General features: G+C 40.6%; 1 protein-coding gene across 2 annotated transcripts in view; it reads left to right on the forward strand.

Annotated features, from left to right (window-relative positions):
* ZNF277 (zinc finger protein 277) overlaps positions 1-21,000 on the forward strand; it is a 54,790-nt gene that overhangs the window by 4,221 nt on the left and 29,569 nt on the right. Inside the window, exons 2-4 of one of the 2 annotated variants that reach the window (XM_052667958.1) lie at positions 13,669-13,817; positions 17,635-17,836; positions 20,475-20,563. In XM_052667958.1, the coding sequence (XP_052523918.1) occupies positions 17,778-17,836; positions 20,475-20,563 (148 nt within the window). In that variant the 5' untranslated portion in view covers positions 13,669-13,817; positions 17,635-17,777. The remainder of the gene's footprint in view (positions 1-13,668; positions 13,818-17,634; positions 17,837-20,474; positions 20,564-21,000) is intronic. The other variant, XM_052667957.1, reaches the window with a different exon arrangement.

The following is a 21,000-nucleotide window of genomic DNA, read 5'->3' on the forward strand; positions in this document are numbered from 1 at the left end:
CAGGGCTCAGGAATGTACTTACATGCAAGTGGCTGTTTTTATGCCAGTCTTCTCTGTTTTCCCATGCTTGTTCTTCTCCCTTATCTGTCTTTATCTCTCCATTTCTCCACCCTTGTCTCCTCCCACATAAGTCTGCCTCTAATTATTTATTCACCATTTGTCCTACGTCAGCTGTATACATAACCAAATTTGTTCTTTCTGATGCTCTTTCCTGGATTGCATTGCCTATGGCCTCACTGTATCAGCCCTGCTGGCCTTGCAGGATTTTACTCTCCAGAAGATCCCAGTATCCTTCCCCATTTCTGTGCGAAGCCTGGCCATCTCTCGCATAACTCCCCTCTTCATTATCTCAAATCCAACCATTCTTCAGTTTTCTCTGTAGCTCACTTGCCTACTCTGAGCTTAGTAGCTACAAGTGAACTCAAATATTTATGGGAGTGGGAAAGTGAAGCACTTCTTGGCTCCCATATGCTAAATTAAAGATGGGATTTGGCCTCCTTGTTGCTGCTTCCCTTCTGTCCTGGAAGCTGGAAGGTGAGGAGGGATGTGGATGAGTGTTTCTCTTAAGTTGTGTCCCTAGGTTATTGCTAATTTCTGATAATAGCATTGTAATAACCTTTTCCTCCATGTTCACTGCTCCAAGCTATGTTAAGGGTATGGTGCTGCGGAGCACCTTAGATAAAGCTTATGCATGTATCATGGTGGCCCTACTGGAGAGATGATTAAAAGAGTTTCTCAGCAGTAGCTCCACACTACACAGGGATCTTCAAAAAAAGGAATTGCCTCTCTATCTCCCTGTCTCATTGCTTTGCCCTGGGAGAGCCAGGCAGAGAGGGAAATGTTAATATCACCTATGTCTGTGCTCTTTCCGAAAGCTGAGTCTTAAGATGTGGAGAATTAAGGAGTGTGGCACCTTTGTGTCCCATTTGGGTGGCAACTTCAGGGTTGAAATTCACTAGTGAAAATGCGCACCCTGACTGTCGTATCCAGAAGCCTGCCGACATCTGTGGATCCGTTGGACACTACCGTGGTTTTTGACCCTATCTGATACCTATGCTGAGGCCTTCTTATCCTTCCTACTGGGCAGTTAATCCATCCTGGTGTTTGCTGGCAGAATGGAGACATGCATTGACACTTCTCTCACTGTTACCACACATCATGGGTCCCTCAGATACTAGCAGCCTCAATGTCTGCTGCCCGAACCTTGGGCCTCTTGCCCAGCCACTGTCTTAGACATTCCGTCTTCCTGGGTACAGGTGTCTTTATATTCAGTGGTTACTTGCTGGCTGTCCCAGTTTCAACTTTCCTAGCAAATTACACGTGCAGACAGAATTCAGTTCACTAGGAAAATACAAATGCGCTATAATCTCTGTAGCTGCAGATATCTGGACCAGCGACATGCAGTCACTTGCACAGTCTCTGGCACGTGGACTTTGGAACATTATCACCAGGATAGAGGATGAGTTATACAAAGAAGTAGTTAAGAAAACCATGAAGAAGTGTCACCTATTGTGATCAGATACGAGGCTTGGTCAAAGAAGCATACCTGCTGGTGGCCTGTTTAAGTGAAGTTGTCCTTTTTGTTTCCACTGTCAGCGTTTCCATATGTTTGTTCCTCCCTGATCCCTTCCTTTCTGTGCCATTGGCCCCTCTCTGAGTTTCTCATAATAAGATTTACATCAATCCACATTCCACTGTTTCACACAGTTCTGCAAGCATTCTCAAATATTCCATAATATTTACAGTAATCATACACTCCTTTTCTTTCAGTGACAGAGATCAGGTTGAATCTCTTCAACACTGCATCTGAGTAATTCCTTAATGGTATTCGTTCCTGAAGTGACCAAAGACTTCTGGTCTTCATTATTCTCTGTCATCACCTGCTCATTAATATGAGTGTGTCTGTGTGTGTAATCTATCATCATTTTCCATGTTATTAATTATAAATGCTATACAGAATAGTTCTTAACCAAATAAATTAATGAGCCACATACTCTTCCATTCCACATATCGTTATGCTACCCATCCTACCCAAACCAGCCTCTGGGTAAGTAGTTTACCTCCTTCCTCTTCAAACATCTGCCACATGTGTTTGTGAGCTGGGAGATGATGGCTGTTTGCTGTTAAAACCCCAGCAAGGTGACAGAGCAGTCACTGCCCAAGCTTGTGTCTTATCACTTGTGGGTTTATTCACCAGAGTTCCTCAGACATTAGCTTGTGAGAGGTAGGTCATCCAGCCCACCCACACTTGCCTGTGTCTGCTTGTTGGGTTTAGAGTATGGCATCCTTCTCAGTATTCTTCTTTAAAACCCCAGCCAATTCCAAATGTTTGCATACTCGTTTGTGTCCTCGTTTGTTCCCAACAAGAGGCTACCTCCCATTCAGAGTACCACCAACTCTCAACTCTCTGTTTCTTGAATTGAATCTGTGCATTCAGTTCAGGATTCCAAGCCATATGCCATAGATTTTAGGGAGAAGGGAGTGCTTCTGCCAGGAGGTATTATGAGCTCTTTAGAGAATCTTGACTTGATGCAAGTTAATCACTGTGAAAAGAACAACTAGCAATTACACCTGGAGGGTAGGTTCACTATTAAATTCTGTGAGTGCAACACAGTTTATTGTAATGTGATTACCAGAATGAACCTCCTAAATGAGCATTATCTAAAAATGTTTTAAGAGCATATTTGTTACGATGTTTAATTAAAAATGTAATTTGAAATGAAAATAAGGATTTAGATCACATGGAGAACTAGAAATTGTTAAGTCACAACTGGTTAAATAACCTTGTATGTGCTTCTGTATTTGAATAGCAGAATCTTTTCATGTAACCATTGCAATAAAACTATAGTGTTTTTTAGCCTTTCACAGGATATTTATTAAGAATACTGAACACCTGGTGACAGGTGAATATACGAGTGAAATTAAATATCTTCTTAAATAGATAATAATGTATTAATTTAAAAAAATGGATTGTATTGCTTGATAGTGATATCTGAACTGCTCTCTATCCTTCCATAATTTTACAAATAGTTATGTTAAAATGTGCAGTGTGTTTTATATAAAGACATAGGGTGTCTTCACACCTTATCATAATATGTAACTCACACTAGTACAAGACAAAGAATATGTTGAATTCTTCATAAATACCCAATAAAGACATGCAGGTTGGTTTTCTCCAAATTCAGAAAACTTTCATAGCTTAAATGAAGAAGAAAATAGATGGCCTTTGTCTTCATTTGATAGAATTCCTTAACTATCTACTAGTGAAGGTACAGCTGCAATCAAATCTAGTAATCCAAGCCAATTCTTACCTGCTCAAGTTCTGATAAAGGCTTTGGCTCATGAGCACGCTAGCAAGTATCAGATACTCAATACACTGAGTAGAGCTCTCTGAGAGGTAAGCTGCTTCAGACTATCTAAGCATGTGTGTGAGAACCACAGAACAGCTTAAATGTGATAACTTGTTTACCTGCTAATGCTTTTAACTTGTCTGAAATCTCTGCTCAAGCATTCTGTTACCTGTGGTGAAGCAGTTGCTGAGCTACGGTGAGTGATGATTACTACGTCTGCAAGCTGATGAAGCCTTTTAAACTATCTCAGTATTACCTGGAAAGTTTCTCATTACTAGAACAAATAATAGATGTGCAAATACCATATAAAGATGTAGAGGTGTTACAAGTTTTTGAGTATTCCGAGTATAGCACAGATGCTAAGATAATTTGCTCTGCCCCATGAAACACCCTGTTGACAGGAGTTGTTTTTTTTTGTTTTCTCTTTGCTTGGTAACACCAGTTCTCTGTAAGACTCCAAACCCATAAATCATGTCCTCTGAGGTCTGCCATAAGATACCCAGCCAGCACGGGTTTGTGAAAGGCAGGTCGTGCTTGACCAACCTCATCTCCTTCTATGACTGGGTGACTAGTCTGATAGATGAGGGAAGGGCTGTTGATGTAGTCTTCCTAGACTTCAGCAAAGCCTTTGACACAGTCCCTCACAGGCTTCTTCTGGGGAAACTGGCTGCCCGTGGTCTGAACAGATACACACTTCTTTGGGTAAGGAACTGGCTACAGGGCCGTGCCCAGCAGGTCATGGTGAATGGAGTGAAGTCCAGCTGGCCACCCATTTCAAGTGGTGTCCCCCAGGGGTCGGTACTGGGGCCGATCTTGTTTAATATCTTTATTGATGACCTAGATGAGGGCATTGAGTGCACCCTCAGCAAGTTTGCAGATGATACCAAGCTGGGAGGTGGTGTTGATCTGCCTGAGGGTAGGGAGGCCCTTCAGAGGGATTTAGACAGGCTGAACCGCTGGGCTGAGGTGAATGGGATGAGGTTCAACAAGGCCAAGTGTCGGGTCCTCCATTTTGGCCATAACAACCCCATGCAGCGTTACAGGCTTGGGGATGAGTGGCTGGATGAGTGTGAAGAAGAGAAGGACCTGGGGGTGTTGGTTGATGCTCGGCTGAACATGAGCCGACAGTGTGCTCAGGTGGCCAAGAGGGCCAACAGCATACTGGCCTGCATTAGAAATAGTGTGGCCAGCAGGAGCAGGGAGGTGATCATCCCCCTCTACTCAGCACTGGTGAGGCCGCACCTCGAGTATTGTGTTCAGTTTTGGGCCCCTCACTACAGGAAAGATGTTGAGGTCCTGGAGCGTGTTCAGAGAAGGGCAACAAAGCTGGTGAGGGGTCTGGAGTACAAGTCTTATGAGGAGCGGCTGAGGGAGCTGGGATTGTTCAGTCTGGAGAAGAGGAGGCTCAGGGGAAACCTTATTGCACTCTACAACTTCCTGAAGGGAGGCTGTGGTGAAGAGGGATCTGGCCTCTTCTCCCAGGCAACGAGCAGGACACGGGGCAATGGCCGCAAGTTGTATCAGAGGAGGTTCAGGTTGGACATAAGGAAGAACTTCTTCTCTCAGAGAGTGGTCAGGCACTGGAATGGCTGCCCAGGGAGGTGGTGGAGTCGCTGTCCCTGGCAGTGTTCAAGACGCGTCTGGATGATGTGCTGCGTGATGTGGTTTAGTGCTTGTGGTGGCAATGGTGATGAGGAGACGGTTGGACTGGATGATCTTATAGGTCGTTTCCAACCTTGTGATTCTTGTGATTCTTGTGAAGATGTGCTTGTCATACAAATGATTGAGTTCTTCCTATGAGTCTTCAGCCAACTTTCATGAAGAAACATATAGGACTTAATCTGAAATGCTGTTGTGATAGATTGTATGGTAGGATAAGAGGTAAATAACTTGAATATTACGAAGTTGCAAACTTTAAATATTTTAACTTCATTATAGTTGAATTCTTGATTTGTCCGTCCAGACAGTCCTCATAAACTTTCTCAGCCCTGCATGCTTCCTTGCATCATGTCTGTCTTGCAGACCTCACTAGAACTCTGCGCCTGTATGTTCTCAGTGCAAAAGTGTCAGTTACTCTCAGATTGTCTCTAGGACCTCTCCTTCACATTCTCATCCACGAACACCCAGCTGGCTGAAGCCAAGAGAAAAGCTTAAAAGCATTTGAATGTCTTTCTGTGGATATTTTAAAGTAGCTTTTAATGTTGCATCAGTATATAAATAAAAGAATTGCACACTGTGGGAAGAACTATGGCACTGAAGAACTAGAGGGAAGGAAAAATGGAAATTTTGTACAGCTTTAAAGCAAGACCACATCCCTGAAGACCTGGGCATATAATTGTGACACGCAGCTCATTCAAGTCGATGGAATGCATACGTGAAGATGCGGATTCTTTGCAGAAGTGTTTCTCAGGTCATCAATAATTACTTGAAATGAATAAAACTAGTGTCCTGTGGCTTGATAATTGTTGAATTAAATAGTATGTTGTCAATACTTTTAAAACTGCATGGCCAGACTGGAACTGTACTGCCTAGGCTGTGATAGTGTGCAAACTCTTGAAAGACGCCAAACTGCTAAACAGTAAGATTAGGTAGTTTAAAGGATGTATACACAGTATACCTTGGTTATATCAGTTATTACATAAGAATACAAACAGGATGTGTATGGCTATTGAAGTGATACTGTATCCTGTTACGAAATGACTCTGCACTATCTGGTAGGGCAGCAGATTCGTATCCAGAGATATAAGCAATAACACCTTTTTTACTGTACAGATGCAAAATGCTCAGACTACTTCCTAAAGATGTAGTACCCATATTTGATGTTTTGGTTATGGTGGGGAGTGCTAAACTGAATTCTTCATTAACTTTACATGCTATATGTTATGGCGGCCAAATTGTAATTATGAAGTAAATGTAAATAATGTTGTGTTTTACTTGAGTTTAGTTTTCAATTAGAAAGGATTATAGATAATCACTGTATGGCAGTAACTATAAACTTCTAAAATTTCTGAAGTATAGGAAATGGCATGCTTGCATTCTGATTATCTGGTTGTTGATATCAAAGCTGAGTTTCCCAGCTTGCAATTCCGTGTCTCAGTCTTCACTGCTTGTTTTCCACTTGTGTTTTGATATTGTAAACCCATAAATGAGAAATTGTGGTAGATGTTTTGTCAGTGGCTTCATTAGTCCAAAACTCAGACAGACGCCATCTGTTCTTAGTCATATATTTCAGCTGGCTTTCTTAAACTTTCCATTTGAGTTTTTTGCTTCTTGTTTTCTCTGGACAGTCTCTTCAAAATAGTGGGGGATTTTTCCACATTCTTTTATATTTCTCTCATTTTTATGAATGATGGACTGTGACCATTGTGAAATGGCCCAGCTGCTTCTGGTTCATTCTGGCTTATTTAGATGTCACTCTCCTATTTGTCATTGGTTGTTTGGACCCTGAGGAGTGGCTGTTCCTCTTTCTTGCCCTATATAGTAGCTGCAGGTTAAACGCCTTCTCTTTATCTGTTTGGTGTATAATTGTTATAACAGGATATGCCATCTGTTTCAATCTCACAAGCAGGTGATACGCTGTGGCTGTTGTACATTGACAGATAATTTGCCACAATATCAATGGCATGGCAGATAAAAGCAGTTGGTGCTGCAGTCTCTGCAACTGTATCCCATGGTTTGGTGTTTTTACTCTGGATGACCTGCAGTCAGCGTTCCCACACCAAGTATCCTCAGTATGTGTTTCAAAGATGTCTGAGACAGCGCTCCTTGTTTTAGACCCAAGTGCCTCTGCTAGGAGTTGGTGTGCATTTTGTGCATAGCTGGCCTCCAAATAAATCTAGTTAGCACGCACCAAACTTCTCCCTAAACCAAACCAATCTGCAGAGCATCTGGAGGATGATCAGAGACGTCAGAGAAGATAATTGGCTAGAGAGCAGCTTGGCAGAAATAGATCTGGGGGTGCTGGTTGATGCTACTTGAATATGAGCCAGTGGTGTGCCTGCGTGTGCACCAGGCCCAGCATGGCCACTGGGCAAGGGAAGGGGTTGTCCCCTCTGCTTTTTGCTGTGTGGTCTCACCTCCTGCACTGGAAGGCCATAAAGCTACTACAGAGCATCCAGAGGAAGTCTGAAGATGGTGGAGGGCAAGACATGAGAGGAGTGGCTGACATCCCTGGGTGTTCTCAGCCCAGAGCAGAGGAGCTGAGGGGAGGCTTCATGGCATCTGCAGCTCCTCACAGGGAGCTTGAGGGCAGCATTGAGCTCTGCTCTGTGTGACAGCCACAGGGCCCGAGGGAATGGCATGGAGTTGTGCCAGGGGAGGGGCAGCTGGGGGTGAGGGAATGGTTCTACATCAGAGGGCAGTGGACATTGGAACAGGCTGCCCAGGGCAGTGGTCAGAGCACCAAGCTGCTGGAGTTGAAGAAGCACTGGGACGTGCGTCTCAGACATAGGGTTTGAATCTCGTGTGTTCCTGTGTGGAACTCAGAGATGGCCTCAATTCCTTCAGTATCTGAAGGGGAGCTATGAGAAGGAAGGGGACAGACTTTTTGGCAGGATTTATTGTGATAGGACAAGGGGAAGTGGTTTCAAACTAAAAGAGAGGAGATTGAGATTGTATTAAAAGCAAAACTTTCTTTGCAGTAAGAGTGGTGAGGCACTGGAACAGGTTGCCCAGAGAGGTGGTGGATGCCCCGAACTTGGAGACATTCAAGGTCAGGCTGGACAGGGCTCTGAGCAACCTGATCTTGCTGTAGGTGTTCATTGCAGGGGAGTTGCATTAGATGAGCTTTAAGAGTTCCTTCCAAATCAAATGATTCTATGATCCTTGTCAGTCCCCTCTGTGATTCTGTGTCTCTTGCATGGGTCAGATCTGCTCCAAGAGGTGTGAGGAGAGGGAAGGGGCTGCTGAGGAGATGCAGGGAGCACAGCACAGTGCACAGCCACAGGTCTGCACGTGCCCCAGTAGCTTTGCAGTCCCAATGTGGGATTGCACAAGACTCATAATATGGAAGCAGCAATGGTTATGAAGCAATTGCTTGCAGTAATAAGTAATGTTGCTGTCACTGAAGCTTCTTGCTAGCATTTGTCTTGACCAGTGTGCGAGCACAGAATTTTATTATGACTCAGTAATGCACAAATAAATAAGATAGAGCTTTTTCTCTGAAGGATGGCATGTAACGGAAAACATCCTGCTAGAGTTTTTAATTTGATTTTGTCTTCTATGGGATGAAAATATGCAGCCTGTGTTATTACTGCACTAATTTAATGTTGAGGAGTCTGCATGTATTTATACAGTTAACAAAATGTTGCCTGAAAAACATAAACAATTTGTATCACTAATTCTAACATTCTAATTCTGTTTCTTGAGGAAATTTAACTTCAATTATTTTGTCATCCCTTCTATGAGCTACATTAACCGAAACAGTCATTAAGTGCATACCACACTTAAGAAGTTAAAGTCCGTGCCTTATTTTTAATAACTGCTTCAAGGACAAGATAAATAAGTATAGTATCATGAAATGTTTACTTCAAATTCTAAGACAGAGTGTGTTCAAATTTGATATGGCGTGCTGTGAGACATCACCAAGATCTACAAGGCATTAGAGCTCTGACTTGAAAATGCTTTCTTCTGAAATTGGTTTTCAAAGATTTATTTATGAAGTGTGTAAATAGAGGATTATTTGAAATACAGTCAAGGCTTTGTTTTCCTGAGCTGAGATATCAATTAGGCTGAACTATATTGATCCACGTCACTGCACATTATAATGAGCTGTCCTTTTCAGCCATTGTTTTTTCCAGTTTGAATACCAATTTATGGAGGTTTGATTCTAAAAGTAGAAACAACTTCTTTTGCAGCTCTTCATCTGGAAATGCTCCAATTCTCTGAGAAAGCAGCAACAGTCCACAGAGTTGCTAACACACAGTGCTGCTTCATTGTACTGATTCCTCGTTAAATACAAAGAACAGTTAAACAAGTCAGCCTTGAAGTCTTTCTGAGTATTGGGAAAGCTTTGGAATAGCTGATCTCCACCTGTTCTGCTAATATGAAACCTACAAATGTCAGGATCCCAGAAATGGGGTTTCTGGGGATGCACTTTGAAATTAGGATTAAGTTCTATTAGTCTTAGAAAAATTCAAGTAAAGAGAATGCAATCATTAAGAACCCCTCTTTTCCTCAGAGCTAAGGTCACAACCGCATTAAAGAGAAACTAAAACAGGCCTAATTTCAAGCTTGCTAATGTTTTCACGGATGTCTGTGGAACAGTGGCAGTAGTAAGATTTGCAGGCTCTAAATTTTTCATGTGAAAAAAAACCTGAAATTTAGTCTTTATATCTCAACTCTAAAACAGCGTTTAATAATTCAGTATAGTGCCTTTGATGTGTCTTGGTATACTTAATAGCAAGCTACACAGAAAAAAAATCTGGTGCTTTTTACTAGTTAGATGATGAGTATAAAACAAAAACCAAAATGATCGCTTCTGTCGTTCCATTTCAAATTCTTGGGTTGGATATTGCCTTTCTCTTCGTGGGAACTTTACATTCAGAGTCTCAGGCTGCATAATTACCTTGGTAACCTTTCGAGATACCAAGGTGAGATTTAATCATTGCTTCTTAATCCCTGATTTTAGTATCTAACTTGGATCTCAACTCTCCGTATCTACCTTATCATCACACTAAACAATATAATCAATATAATTTACTTCAAATCAATATACTTTATGTCTATATAATTTACTTAATTTACTTCAAAGATACCTTCTTTGTTGAAATATCATATTGTTGTCTACAAACTGAAATCAGTATAACAATTCATATAAATTGAAGTGATTAATAAATATCAATTTTTATATCAATTTTTGAAGCTAAACATTTAAGTACAGAGAAGATGTCAGGGGAGACCACTGTTGATTACAACCAGTCATCCTCATTTGCTTTATTGCTTTTCTTATTAAAAAAAAAAAAAAAAAGACATAGTGTTCTGTATAGATGTTACAGCAGTTTTTGTGTATTCAAGATCTGCAATTTTTGTCTTGCCAATGCATTGAGGTGAATAATAATGGCCAACTGAATGAGATCCTTCGCACGAGTACAGTGTCTGCAGAAATAAATGTTTGTAGAACTAACCACAGAGTTCTCACTGCAAACTGCATCCAAGGACAAAATTTAGGAAAGGAAAAGCTTTGAGGAGATCATATGACAAGGGTAAAAATAAACACGTATTCTTGGAAGGAGAGAGCTGGAGGATGATGGCTGGTGGTGCAACTCATACATGTTTTGCATCTGTGCTTTTGAGTTGTGGGTAAGGAGCAGAGGGTGGAGTGGAAGTAAATGAGAATTATGGTTTGTGGAAAACTGCATGAAGGACTTAAACTGAACTTGATTTCCCAGTTTATGTCACAGCCCTGCACAGAGTTGAGTACTGAAGGTGTTAGGGCTGCAGAGAAGGAAGACAAGGGCAATCCAGGAGAGAGTGAGCAGAGTGGGTTAGAAAGGAAGTTGCAGCAATAGGTGTGGAAAGCAGGCATGCTGAAGCTCTAGAAGGCATTTTAGCAGTGAGAGTAATGAAAAACACTGTTCCGTTCACAGTGCAGTTCATAATAGCTGTGACCTGTTCTGCAAGCCTGCAGCAGCACCCATAGGTGAGCCGAAATCCTGAAGCATCTCCAAAGGAGTTGGGAAGAACTTACTGAATGGCAGGAGGAGTGGATGCGTTAGGACTTGGGAGATACTCTGAAGGTGTTACTGAAACCAATGAGATGTCTGCTGTAGGAAGAGTCCAGGAAACAACCTTCACAAACAGCAAAGCAGAAGTTCTGTTAGTAATCATCACGTGGGTTGTCACTTGTAGGAATTACTGCAGCTGCAGCACAGGAACATTCTTTTGCTAATTTTTTCATAGTTTTACTATGAGTAGGAATTGACTTTGTATTTTATTTGTCTAGCAAACAGAAATCCTGAAGTGGTGCTACCATTTCACCATATAGGTATTCTGTAAACAGAAATGGTAGTAATTTTGCTGAACAGCATTGGTAACAAATCAGAGTAGCTCTAAAGGATATAAGAGAAATCTTCACAAAGAAAATTATTTCTGAATTGAATATAAATGTTATTTCATGTTTGTGACAAAGGTATCAAACATTTAGTTAAGCCAAAGTCAGTCCATGCTGTTCACTCAGAAATGAGGCATTGTGTGGCTCTGTTTGCACAGAATGTGTCTGTAATGTGTTAAATATTTATAAATGGCGTATTAACATTGGCGTTTAAATATTGTTATGAATACTTATGAGGATCACTTTCATCTGCATCTGCACACACGTATGTGTGTCCCTCTCAGTGTGAGTGGAGTGCTTTTGCTCTGGTGTTTTTTTGTTATTCATGCAAGAGGTTTAGTCTTCCTGGGTTTAAGCAGAGAAATGACCGGCACTGGCATATACCTGTTGGTGAACTAGGCAATCATGTAGTCTATTATTTAAACATGATCTCACTGGCAGGCAGATTGGTTCTGTGTTATTAAAATTCCAACACTTCACATTTTTATTAATCACTTTCCCACTTCTTCTATTCACTTGTATTCCGATGCCTCTACACCGGTACCCATAGCAACACTTGTTAATGCTAATGAAACTGCAACATCCTAAGCTCCCCGACAGAGCAGCCCTGTTAAATATGGCTATTTAGCACAGTTGTATTTCTGTTAGTTCCAGCTCCCAGCAGACACCTGCTCTATAGAAACTCAATCCTGTGATACTGGGATTTGGTAACTTACAGCTTTTTCATAGAGATGTCATTCTACTGAAGTAAAAATTTCATATTCCCAGACAGTGGATGCTACAGAATCTATACAGTTTCTGTAAAACTGACAAGGTTTAGCTGTATGATTAAGTACACTTTTGAAGTGCTCATTTGCATTCAATGAAAAACTGCACAGAGCTGAGGCTGACTGATCTTGGGGGAAGCCACGGGATGCATTGTCTCCTACAGGACATGGGCATTTTAACTAAATATCATCAATAGTGTGTTAACAAGCAGAAGTAATAGCTAAATCCTCATAAACTCAGACTGAATGATAATTGAACTTAATAGAAGTACTTGAGTGCTTTAATAAATAAAGCAAGAAAATTGTTATGGGTATTGATTCTTCATTCACTGAGGCACATATTTGCATGTAGTATTCGTGAGCATGATGACAGGGTGGTTTATTTCCTTTATTCTGAGTTTTGGTTTTGAATACTGTTTATTTGGCAAGTCATTAGTCATCCATCTTTCATACTTCTGGAAACAATGAAAAAATCCTGTAATCAGTAAAAAATCGCTTCCAAGAATGCAACCACAAATTAGGGAATGCCATGGTGCCAGCAAATACATCTTCCAATGCCAAGGTTGCAGAACAGAGAGGCTGTCATGTGTCTGTTTCAAGTGGCAAGCCAATGCTTCTTGATACTCATTTCTATCATAGCTCAAGAAAGCTTGAATATCAGGCAAGCTTTGTGTCTACTCTTTCTAGAAGAATTTTGAATGCAGCACTGTTTTGTGCAGAACTGAATTTAAGAATACAGCTCAACTCCCTAATGTAGGGGGGGGAGGGGGCTGATTACTTCAGGAACTAAATAATTTTGCCATGTAATCAGTGTAAGCTTGGGGGAGGGTGCTCAGCCTTTCTGCCTTCCAGCAGGCATCTGCTGTGCTGTTGTTACAGTGTGCCAGGTTTGCTCTGCGCCTTTTGTTTTCCTGTCATTTTTACTCCCCTTTGTTCTTTACATGTCTGAAACCTCCCATTTTTTACTAATTGTTTACATTCATTTATTTGCCTCTGTATCTTTGTTACATTTATTTTTGGTTTAAGATCATTTAAAGTTCTCCTGCTAATCTCCACCTAATATTAACCAGCAGTATTAATGAGATAATAAACCAGACTTGTTGGTAATGACTTGATTCATTCAGCTACTGATTTAATTAGAAAGACACTTAACATTCCAGCAGATGTTCTTATTTTGTTTCATTGTCCTTGTGTTACCGGCAGTGGGCTTATAAATATATACTGTACATGACTGTATTTACATAATATGCTCTTCAACTTGAAGCCTTGTTCCTGTGCCATAAACTGCAAGAAATTACCTGAAAACTTCTATCTTAAGTCAATTTGCACAAATTCCTCTGTTATCGTTTAATTTCTTAGAACACTCACAGTTTTGAATTTTCACAGTATTCTTTGTCTAATTAAAAAAAAAAATGCTTAATTTTCATAAAAGCAGTTTGATTTCTTCTTTCCTAGTTACACTTGCCTTCTAGTCCCATAATTGTCATTCCTCTTTTTCCAGTGGCAAAGCTTCCCAGGGAAGGGTCTGAGTTGGGCATTCTCTGCAGACTCATTTGGGAGCTCCTCCCTGGGCTTGCTGAGTGCCTCCTGCAGGTATCTGCCGTTCCCTGGGATTGGCACTTGAATCCAGCCCAAGTCCAAGCCATTTCAGTGAGCCATGGGAACAGTGGAGCTTTGCTGTTGATCTGAACGCTGTCTAGCTGAAGAATGTGTCTTATGGAGCAGCTTGAACTTTTCCCCGCTTGCAGTTAAGCTACGTAGCTCTGATGTGCGACCAGAAAGAGCAGAGCAGAACACGTGTTAGTGCATTTGGTGACTCAGGTGTGCCTGCACTGAGAGCAATAGGTTTTGCATCCCATGCCAAACGTTATTGTTAGGAAGCACAGCGATAAAATCGTAGTAGTTTTCCTTTGTGTGTAATGCTTTTCAAGGAATCTCATAAACTTTATAAAGCATGCTTACAGTACAATCACATAGAACAGCTAAGGCTGTTAAGCAGCTTGCCACCATGAGAGCAGGAAGGTCCTGATTCATCGCAGTGCTTTTAGCTGCGTGCTCCTCAGCTTGCTCGTGCCCTTAATGGAGCATCTTCAGTGTTACTGTGCGAAAATAAAGAAGTGAGTAGTTCTGTCTGGTTAGAGAGCTGAGTTGACTCAGCAAAGGACTTGGCAAGTATAGGAGTCAGCACAAGCAATGGGGCAGGTGTGGTGGTTAGCACAAGCAAGGTGGCAGGATCAGGTGCTGGAAAATGGTATAACAGGGCATTCCATCCCTCGATGGTTAAACCATCTCCTTGATACATCTTTCACAAGTGACCTTTAAATGGACAAATCTTTCCTTGCTTTTCTTTCTGCTATTCATATCTATTGTATTGGCTATAAAATTGCACGGCATATTGCTTTGTGATAATTGCATGTGATCGTGCAGAAAGAGTACATTGCCTGCATTGCAGAAGTCTTTATTATGCCTTTGTGGCATAACGTTTACTTAACGTGCAAACCAACATTACTTTTGAGTTGGGAACAACTGTATTTAAAACTAAAAATGTTCCAGTAAGGAAAATGAATCCATTTTGAGCTTGTTGCTTCATTAGCTGTGAAGGTTAACTAGTCTGTATTTAACGACACTTAAAATGAAATAAAGCCATGTAATTTCTCTAATGGGCAGCCTTCTTTCATTTTCCTTTATCATTGGTAAGTGGTGTATAGAGAGTGCAGTGTGTAGGAAGCAGGATTATGTCGTACTAATATCATATGCATACCTGCAACAAAAAGTAGGGCCTCTCTCAGTTTTGAAAGTAATTCGTGAAATCCAAATCCTTTTCTATACTCACTCACTGTCAAATGTCTTTAAAGTATTCATTTTATTTTTCCCTAAAGAACAGGGTATACCTTTTAGTCTTTGTTTTCGGAGAATATATTCCTGTAGTCTTTTATTTCTAGTAATTTACATTTTTAGCTCAGAATTAGCTGTAAAAGACTGCAATTTTATCTGTCATTGTTAAAGGTTGAGCAACATGATGTCAGCTGTCAGCTGCCAATTCTGTAAATGAGAGAGGGGTTTTCTCAGCTCCTGAATAAGATGGACTTTCCATGAAGTCTTCGGAGTATCTACTTACATAACAGCCATGCTGGTTTTGCATTAAGTAGAGAAGGAAAACTCAGAGGCGAAGGGATGATTTGGCAGAAACTTGATGGAGGAATTTTACAGAGAACTGTGTACTGTGCTGTTCATCACAGGCACAAATAAGAAGGGAATTATGTGATACATTTTGCTGTTGTTTTGTTTTACAAGTTATAAACAGCAGGGCCAATTGAAGCACTGCAGAAGAATCTCCTGGTATTTGAGTGAACTAAACAACAGAAATGCTCTTCAGTGTTAACAAATGAGGAATAATATACCTGGGAGAGTGAACACAAAGGAGATGTGTTTTAGTTAATACGTTATTTACTTTTCTGAAACTTTCTGAGAATTGAATGGTTAAGAATGATCCTAAAAGCCAACAACATGCTTGGAAAAGGAAAGAAATAGAGAAGAGACTGAGCAAAAACTGCACTGATTCAGAAATCCATGTTCTTCTATTCTTGTTTTCTCACTCCTCTCCCCAAATAAAGAGAGTAGAGTAGAACAGGCAAAGAGCTCAACAGAGGCAGCAAGTGAATGACCGTGTGGAGAATATGTAGCGCTGCTACAGGTTTGGACAGGTGCTAGCAGAAAGGCACTTTCCAAAAGTGCTGAAACAAATTGTGAAAGAAAAATCTACTAAGTGCTGTTAGACTGAGGCACAGACATAGCTTAAACTCTGCACCCTCAGATTGCTGTAAGATTCTGCTATCTGTGTGATCGCTGTTGTTTTGCCCTGTTTTCCCAAGGCATTTGCTTCCTGCCGTCATACAGGGTACTGGATGGATGCTTAGTCTAACCATGTGAGAAGTCAGTGTCACGGCAGTAGGTTCTGTGAGAAGCTTGCAGCTTTTCACTCATTTTACTGTGACTGCATGTGAGAAATGCATCTCAGTGCCCTCCCTCCCTGCCAAGCCTTCATCTGTTCTTCAGAGTTCAGCAGCTTTTCTCCAGTATCTGTGGCCACTTGGCTCCAAATGTAGCATCAAAATTAGCTGCTTCTTCAGAGATTTCAATGATATGAGTAGATTTGTTTGTTCTATTTTGATGTTTGTATTATGTGCTAATCCATTAACTTCTATGCTAAAGGCTGTGGCCTTTGTTCTGCTCTGTGCATTTATCCTCTTGTTCAGTGTTCTCTTGCAGAGAGATGAAGCACAAAGGTATTTTCACGGATTCTTTTTTACTTCACCTTCTCCTTTGAAATAAATTGCATAAGCTTTGAAATAAATTGTGTAAGCTTCTTCAGTTGCCACACCAGTCCAGCAGTCAATATTTCAGTAATTCTCTTTCACTACTAGCCATACTCTTTGGGCATCAGTACTTCCCCCCGGTTTATTCCTGCTGTCACTCACCTCTGCTCTGAAAGATTAACAGATCTGTTCTCCAAGTCCAATTCTTCAGGTCCAAACAATTGCTTCTCCCTAGTACTCATGCTGAGTAAGTGTATCAGCTTCTTGTCTGTGTCACAAAGAAATCCTGCCTTACACACCTGTCTCTGGAAAGTCAATTTGATGAGGCAGACAGGCTTTTGTTTATTTGGACTTGTGAATGTTCAAATAGGTCATTGCAAGAGATGTACACCAAAAATGAGCAGAAAGCACTGTAGGTACTTACTGGGCAGAGCTGAACTGGCTGGCAGAGTATCTGCTTAGTTCTCTTGGCGTCGTTAAGAGTCAGCAAATGCAAGGGAAATTAAGTTGCTCTACTTTTCACTGTAAACACATTTTAATGACGCTTCAAGCTATAAACCATTACTGTAAGAATGCAAAAACCCAGAATCTTGCAGCTAAAAAGTTCTGCTTAGAAGTGCTGACCCTTTTGATAGGATTGCTGTATCATTTAGAGTAGCAGCCGCTGTTCTTGAAATAGGAAAAATTGGAACAATTTATACAACCTCAGTGTAATAAAGAAATGTCTGGGGGAAGGGAATAGGCTGAAGTGCAGGCAAAGCTAGCAGAAGAGGAATGTCAGGAGCAGCTGTATTGCTGCAGGTAACTCTGTGTGCTGTGCACTACCATCGCTCCGTGCTGTGCAGTTTTACCAGGTAAACGGAATTCGGTGTATCACGCCCGTCAGTCTTCTGCCAACACACTGCCTTGACAGAGCGTTTTATATTTTCATATGGTGTAAGTAGAAGCCTTAACGGTTGTGCAAGGCAGATTTTGTATTCCACAAAAGCAGCATAGAACTGAAGAAGCTGTGTTTCCTATGTTTTTGTGCTTTCTTCCCCTTGTGGCTCCCAGCAGCTCCTGTTTACCGCTGTCCCCATCTGCACTGCAACTGAAAATTTGTCACTTAGTCAAAACTAATTTAATTATTTTTTTATTTGTCTTCATTACAGAGTGTATTTTGGAGCCTCTGTCTCTACCAGAAAGTCCAGCAAGTCCCGATGGTGTTGCTGCTGTAGAAAGTTCTCCCTCTGTGCCTTGCATTTTCTGTGAAGAATGCTATGTCTTGGCAGAACAAAACCAGCTCCTGAAGCACATGATAATTGAACACAAGCTTGTCATTGCAGATGTGAAACTGGTTGCAGATTTTAAAAGGTATGGAATGTATTGCTTATACTAAATGAGTATGTGAAAGTATATAAAGTTCCAGAAACTTTGTATGGTTACAACACAGGGCAATTCCTCCATTAGAAATTCTTAGTCATATCCTAGGACTTCTCAGCTATATAACCATAACCAGCTTATAAACAGCAAGCTAGAGAGCTGTTTATTTCATAAAGCGCATTCTAGACAATCAACTCTTCCATTTTTTTTGGTCTTATTTGTATAGGAAGGGATTATTTCTACCACTATATGATGTCCTAAAGCTGTATTATGTACAGAAGCTGCTCAGCACATGAGCTTCCATATTCTGGGGTGCAATTCACTTACCCTGTCTTAGGGATGCCAGTATTTCCCCACAGAAATCAGATTTAATCCTTAACTGTACTTCACAGGTCTGTGATCGACATGTAACTGTGACTCCTACAGCTGTGTCACTGATCACCTCAGCAGGATCACATTTGGCTTGCTTTCTTTTAATGTCCTGCAGTAGCTGGCACAGCCCCAGCTGGCTTGTGATTTCAGAGACTGGGCACTTGTTTGGCATTTTGCTTCCACACACAGGGATGTATGGTCCTGTCAGTAAGCTAGACAGTACCTACCCATTTGTAGCTAGCTCTATTGCAGTGTTTAGATGTTAGGTGGCTGATTTCTTAACTAGAAGGAGTTTTCTGGTAGGTCTTCCATGACAAGTTACTCAGCCAAAGACAGTAATTTGTGTCTAAGCTTTAAGATACAAAAAAATTAAATATTAGGATGAAATTTGGGAAGATAAAAGCCATATAAATCCTTATTCCAACATATGAGTTTAATGTTGCTTAAAATTGGAGACTGATGCTTGTTTTTGTTTGGTTTTGTGCTGAAAGCAGCAGAACAAGAATTCAGTGTTCTTCGGAGATAATGCTGTTTTCTTCAAATAAATAAAGGGATCAGAACTGCTCAGTAATTGAATGCCAGTTTAAGAGCGCTTGGGGGATTTATTCTGGGTTACTAAAAATGTATTTGAAAACCACCTCTTCAAGAAAAAGTCAATTTAGATTTTTATTTATTTATTTATTTGCTGTTAATGCAATTGGAAAGTATCCAAATGTTATAGAAAATGGCCCCAGGATGGAAATCATGGAGTTGCTACTCTGAAGTATGTCTTCTATTCTTTGCTGCATCAATTATTAGCAAATTAGTCTAATACCGTGAATAAAAAGGCAAGTATAATCTAAGGTGTTTAACTGAAGTGTGGAAATTAAGGGAAATAAATACAAATACATAACATTATGTATACGTAATATATTCAGCAGTGACTTACAACCAGTCTTAGTTACGCATTTATTGACTGAACAACAAGAGCTGAAGGGTCCAGAGAAGAGCAATGCTAATTTACAATTTTTTTTTCTTAAGCTTAGAAAAACAAACATAAGTTGGCAGTAGGAGAAGAGGTAAAAATGAGGGGAATGAGCTTTCAACACATGCATGATGTAGAGGTCACTGACCGATTTTTCTCTCTATCTGGAAATGTGACAAGGTACTGGCATTGTCTGAGCATGGATTCTTTGTGTTAAGTTGCAGTCTTATGGTAGCAAGTTGCTTAAGAGTAAGCTAGCTTCGTGGCATAGAAATTATGGTGTGATGAGTTTGTCTAAATGATGTTCATTTATTTCACTACAGGGGACAGATTAGGTGACATCTTGAAATCCTTTTGCACATTTATGTCTTAAAAACTCCAGGAGTCTTTATGATGGCATGTCAGTAAGAAACAGCCAGTGAATAGCTATCCTTTACCTGACCAACTCCATTGTTATTAATGTCATGCACCAGTCATAAATATAAATGTAAACATACATTTAAGCATTTCCCAATTCGTTATTATTATTATAAGCAGGGCTGTTTTATTCCTTTCATCATAGTACTGAGTGTGTAATTTTTGTTGTTGTTGTTAGACAGTAGCTTCTGTTTCAGTGAGAGCCTAATCTCTGATAGGGTCTGTTAATGGTGCTATAACAAACTCTGATAGTGCAAACATGCTTTTAAACAACTGTTGATGGGTTAAACTTTCAAGATGTGTTTAGAGCCTTCCTTATTCTGTCTGCTACCTCACCCCCCACTGCTTGGGGACTTCTTTTTTCTGTCTTCCTAGTTGTCTGCCAAGCTACAGCTTACAGTAACTCCACAGGAGACCTGCCAAGACATCACTTTTGACAAGCTGGTGTTTTTACTGAGTTTCAGATACTTGCCTGCATCTTACAGAACAGCAGCCTCAATATTTTGGGAATTTGAGAGTACTCTGTGGTATATCTTTTCAGTAAAGATGCACCTGAATGGCATATCTGTCTGAAGATATGAATAGGTCACAGTGTTCGTGTAAAGCTAAATGTAAGTCTTTCATTTTGGCAGGGTAGTTGAACCCAGGTTTAATGAAGCTGAGTAAATTTAATGAATTGGAAAACCAGATTAAAGGATGAAAATACTGAGAGAGGAATTAAAGGGGAAAAAAAAGAAAGAAAAAGAAACAACCCCTAACAACTCCACTGAGATCTCTAAGAATTTAGAGAATGAAAGACATGAGAGCAGATTAGTTGTTTATTAAACTTCTTTCATTCTTCTTTCTTCACTGATCATCTCCCTCTTATTTGTAAAGATACATCTCATATTGGAGGAAGAGGTTTGCAGAACAGCCTGTCACAGACTTTTGTAGTGTGATAAGAACAAATTCGGAAGCTCCCTTAGGTAAGTATACTGCTTATTTACTTTTGGCCAGATCTCACAATAATTACATGCTTTGATGCAGTCAGATATGAAATATCCTGACACGAGGTCAGAATACTGAAATCAGTTGCATATTTAACTGTACCCTTTTGAAGGATTTACTCAGCTCCAGGCTTTAAACACTGCCAAACTGTGGCCAGTTGCACATCAAGGCCTAGAAGCAGTGCTGATCCTCATAATGGCTAGGGAGGCCTTGGTACCTACTGCATAAATAATCTCTGACTGTCCTGGAAATGTGGAGAAATGTGCACAGGGAACTGTCTTCCCAAATTCACTCTGCTCACCACTATTGGCTTGTGCCACTGGCTTCTCCCAGGCAGCAGGGCCACAGTCACACATACATTACCTTTCTGTTCCTGTGCTTACTGCCCTGGAAATGTTAGGAGAAAATCCCTTCA

This window comes from Tympanuchus pallidicinctus, unplaced genomic scaffold, assembly GCF_026119805.1.
Source record: "Tympanuchus pallidicinctus isolate F22 unplaced genomic scaffold, pur_lepc_1.0 scaffold8, whole genome shotgun sequence".
NCBI classification, from domain to species: Eukaryota; Metazoa; Chordata; class Aves; order Galliformes; family Phasianidae; genus Tympanuchus; species Tympanuchus pallidicinctus.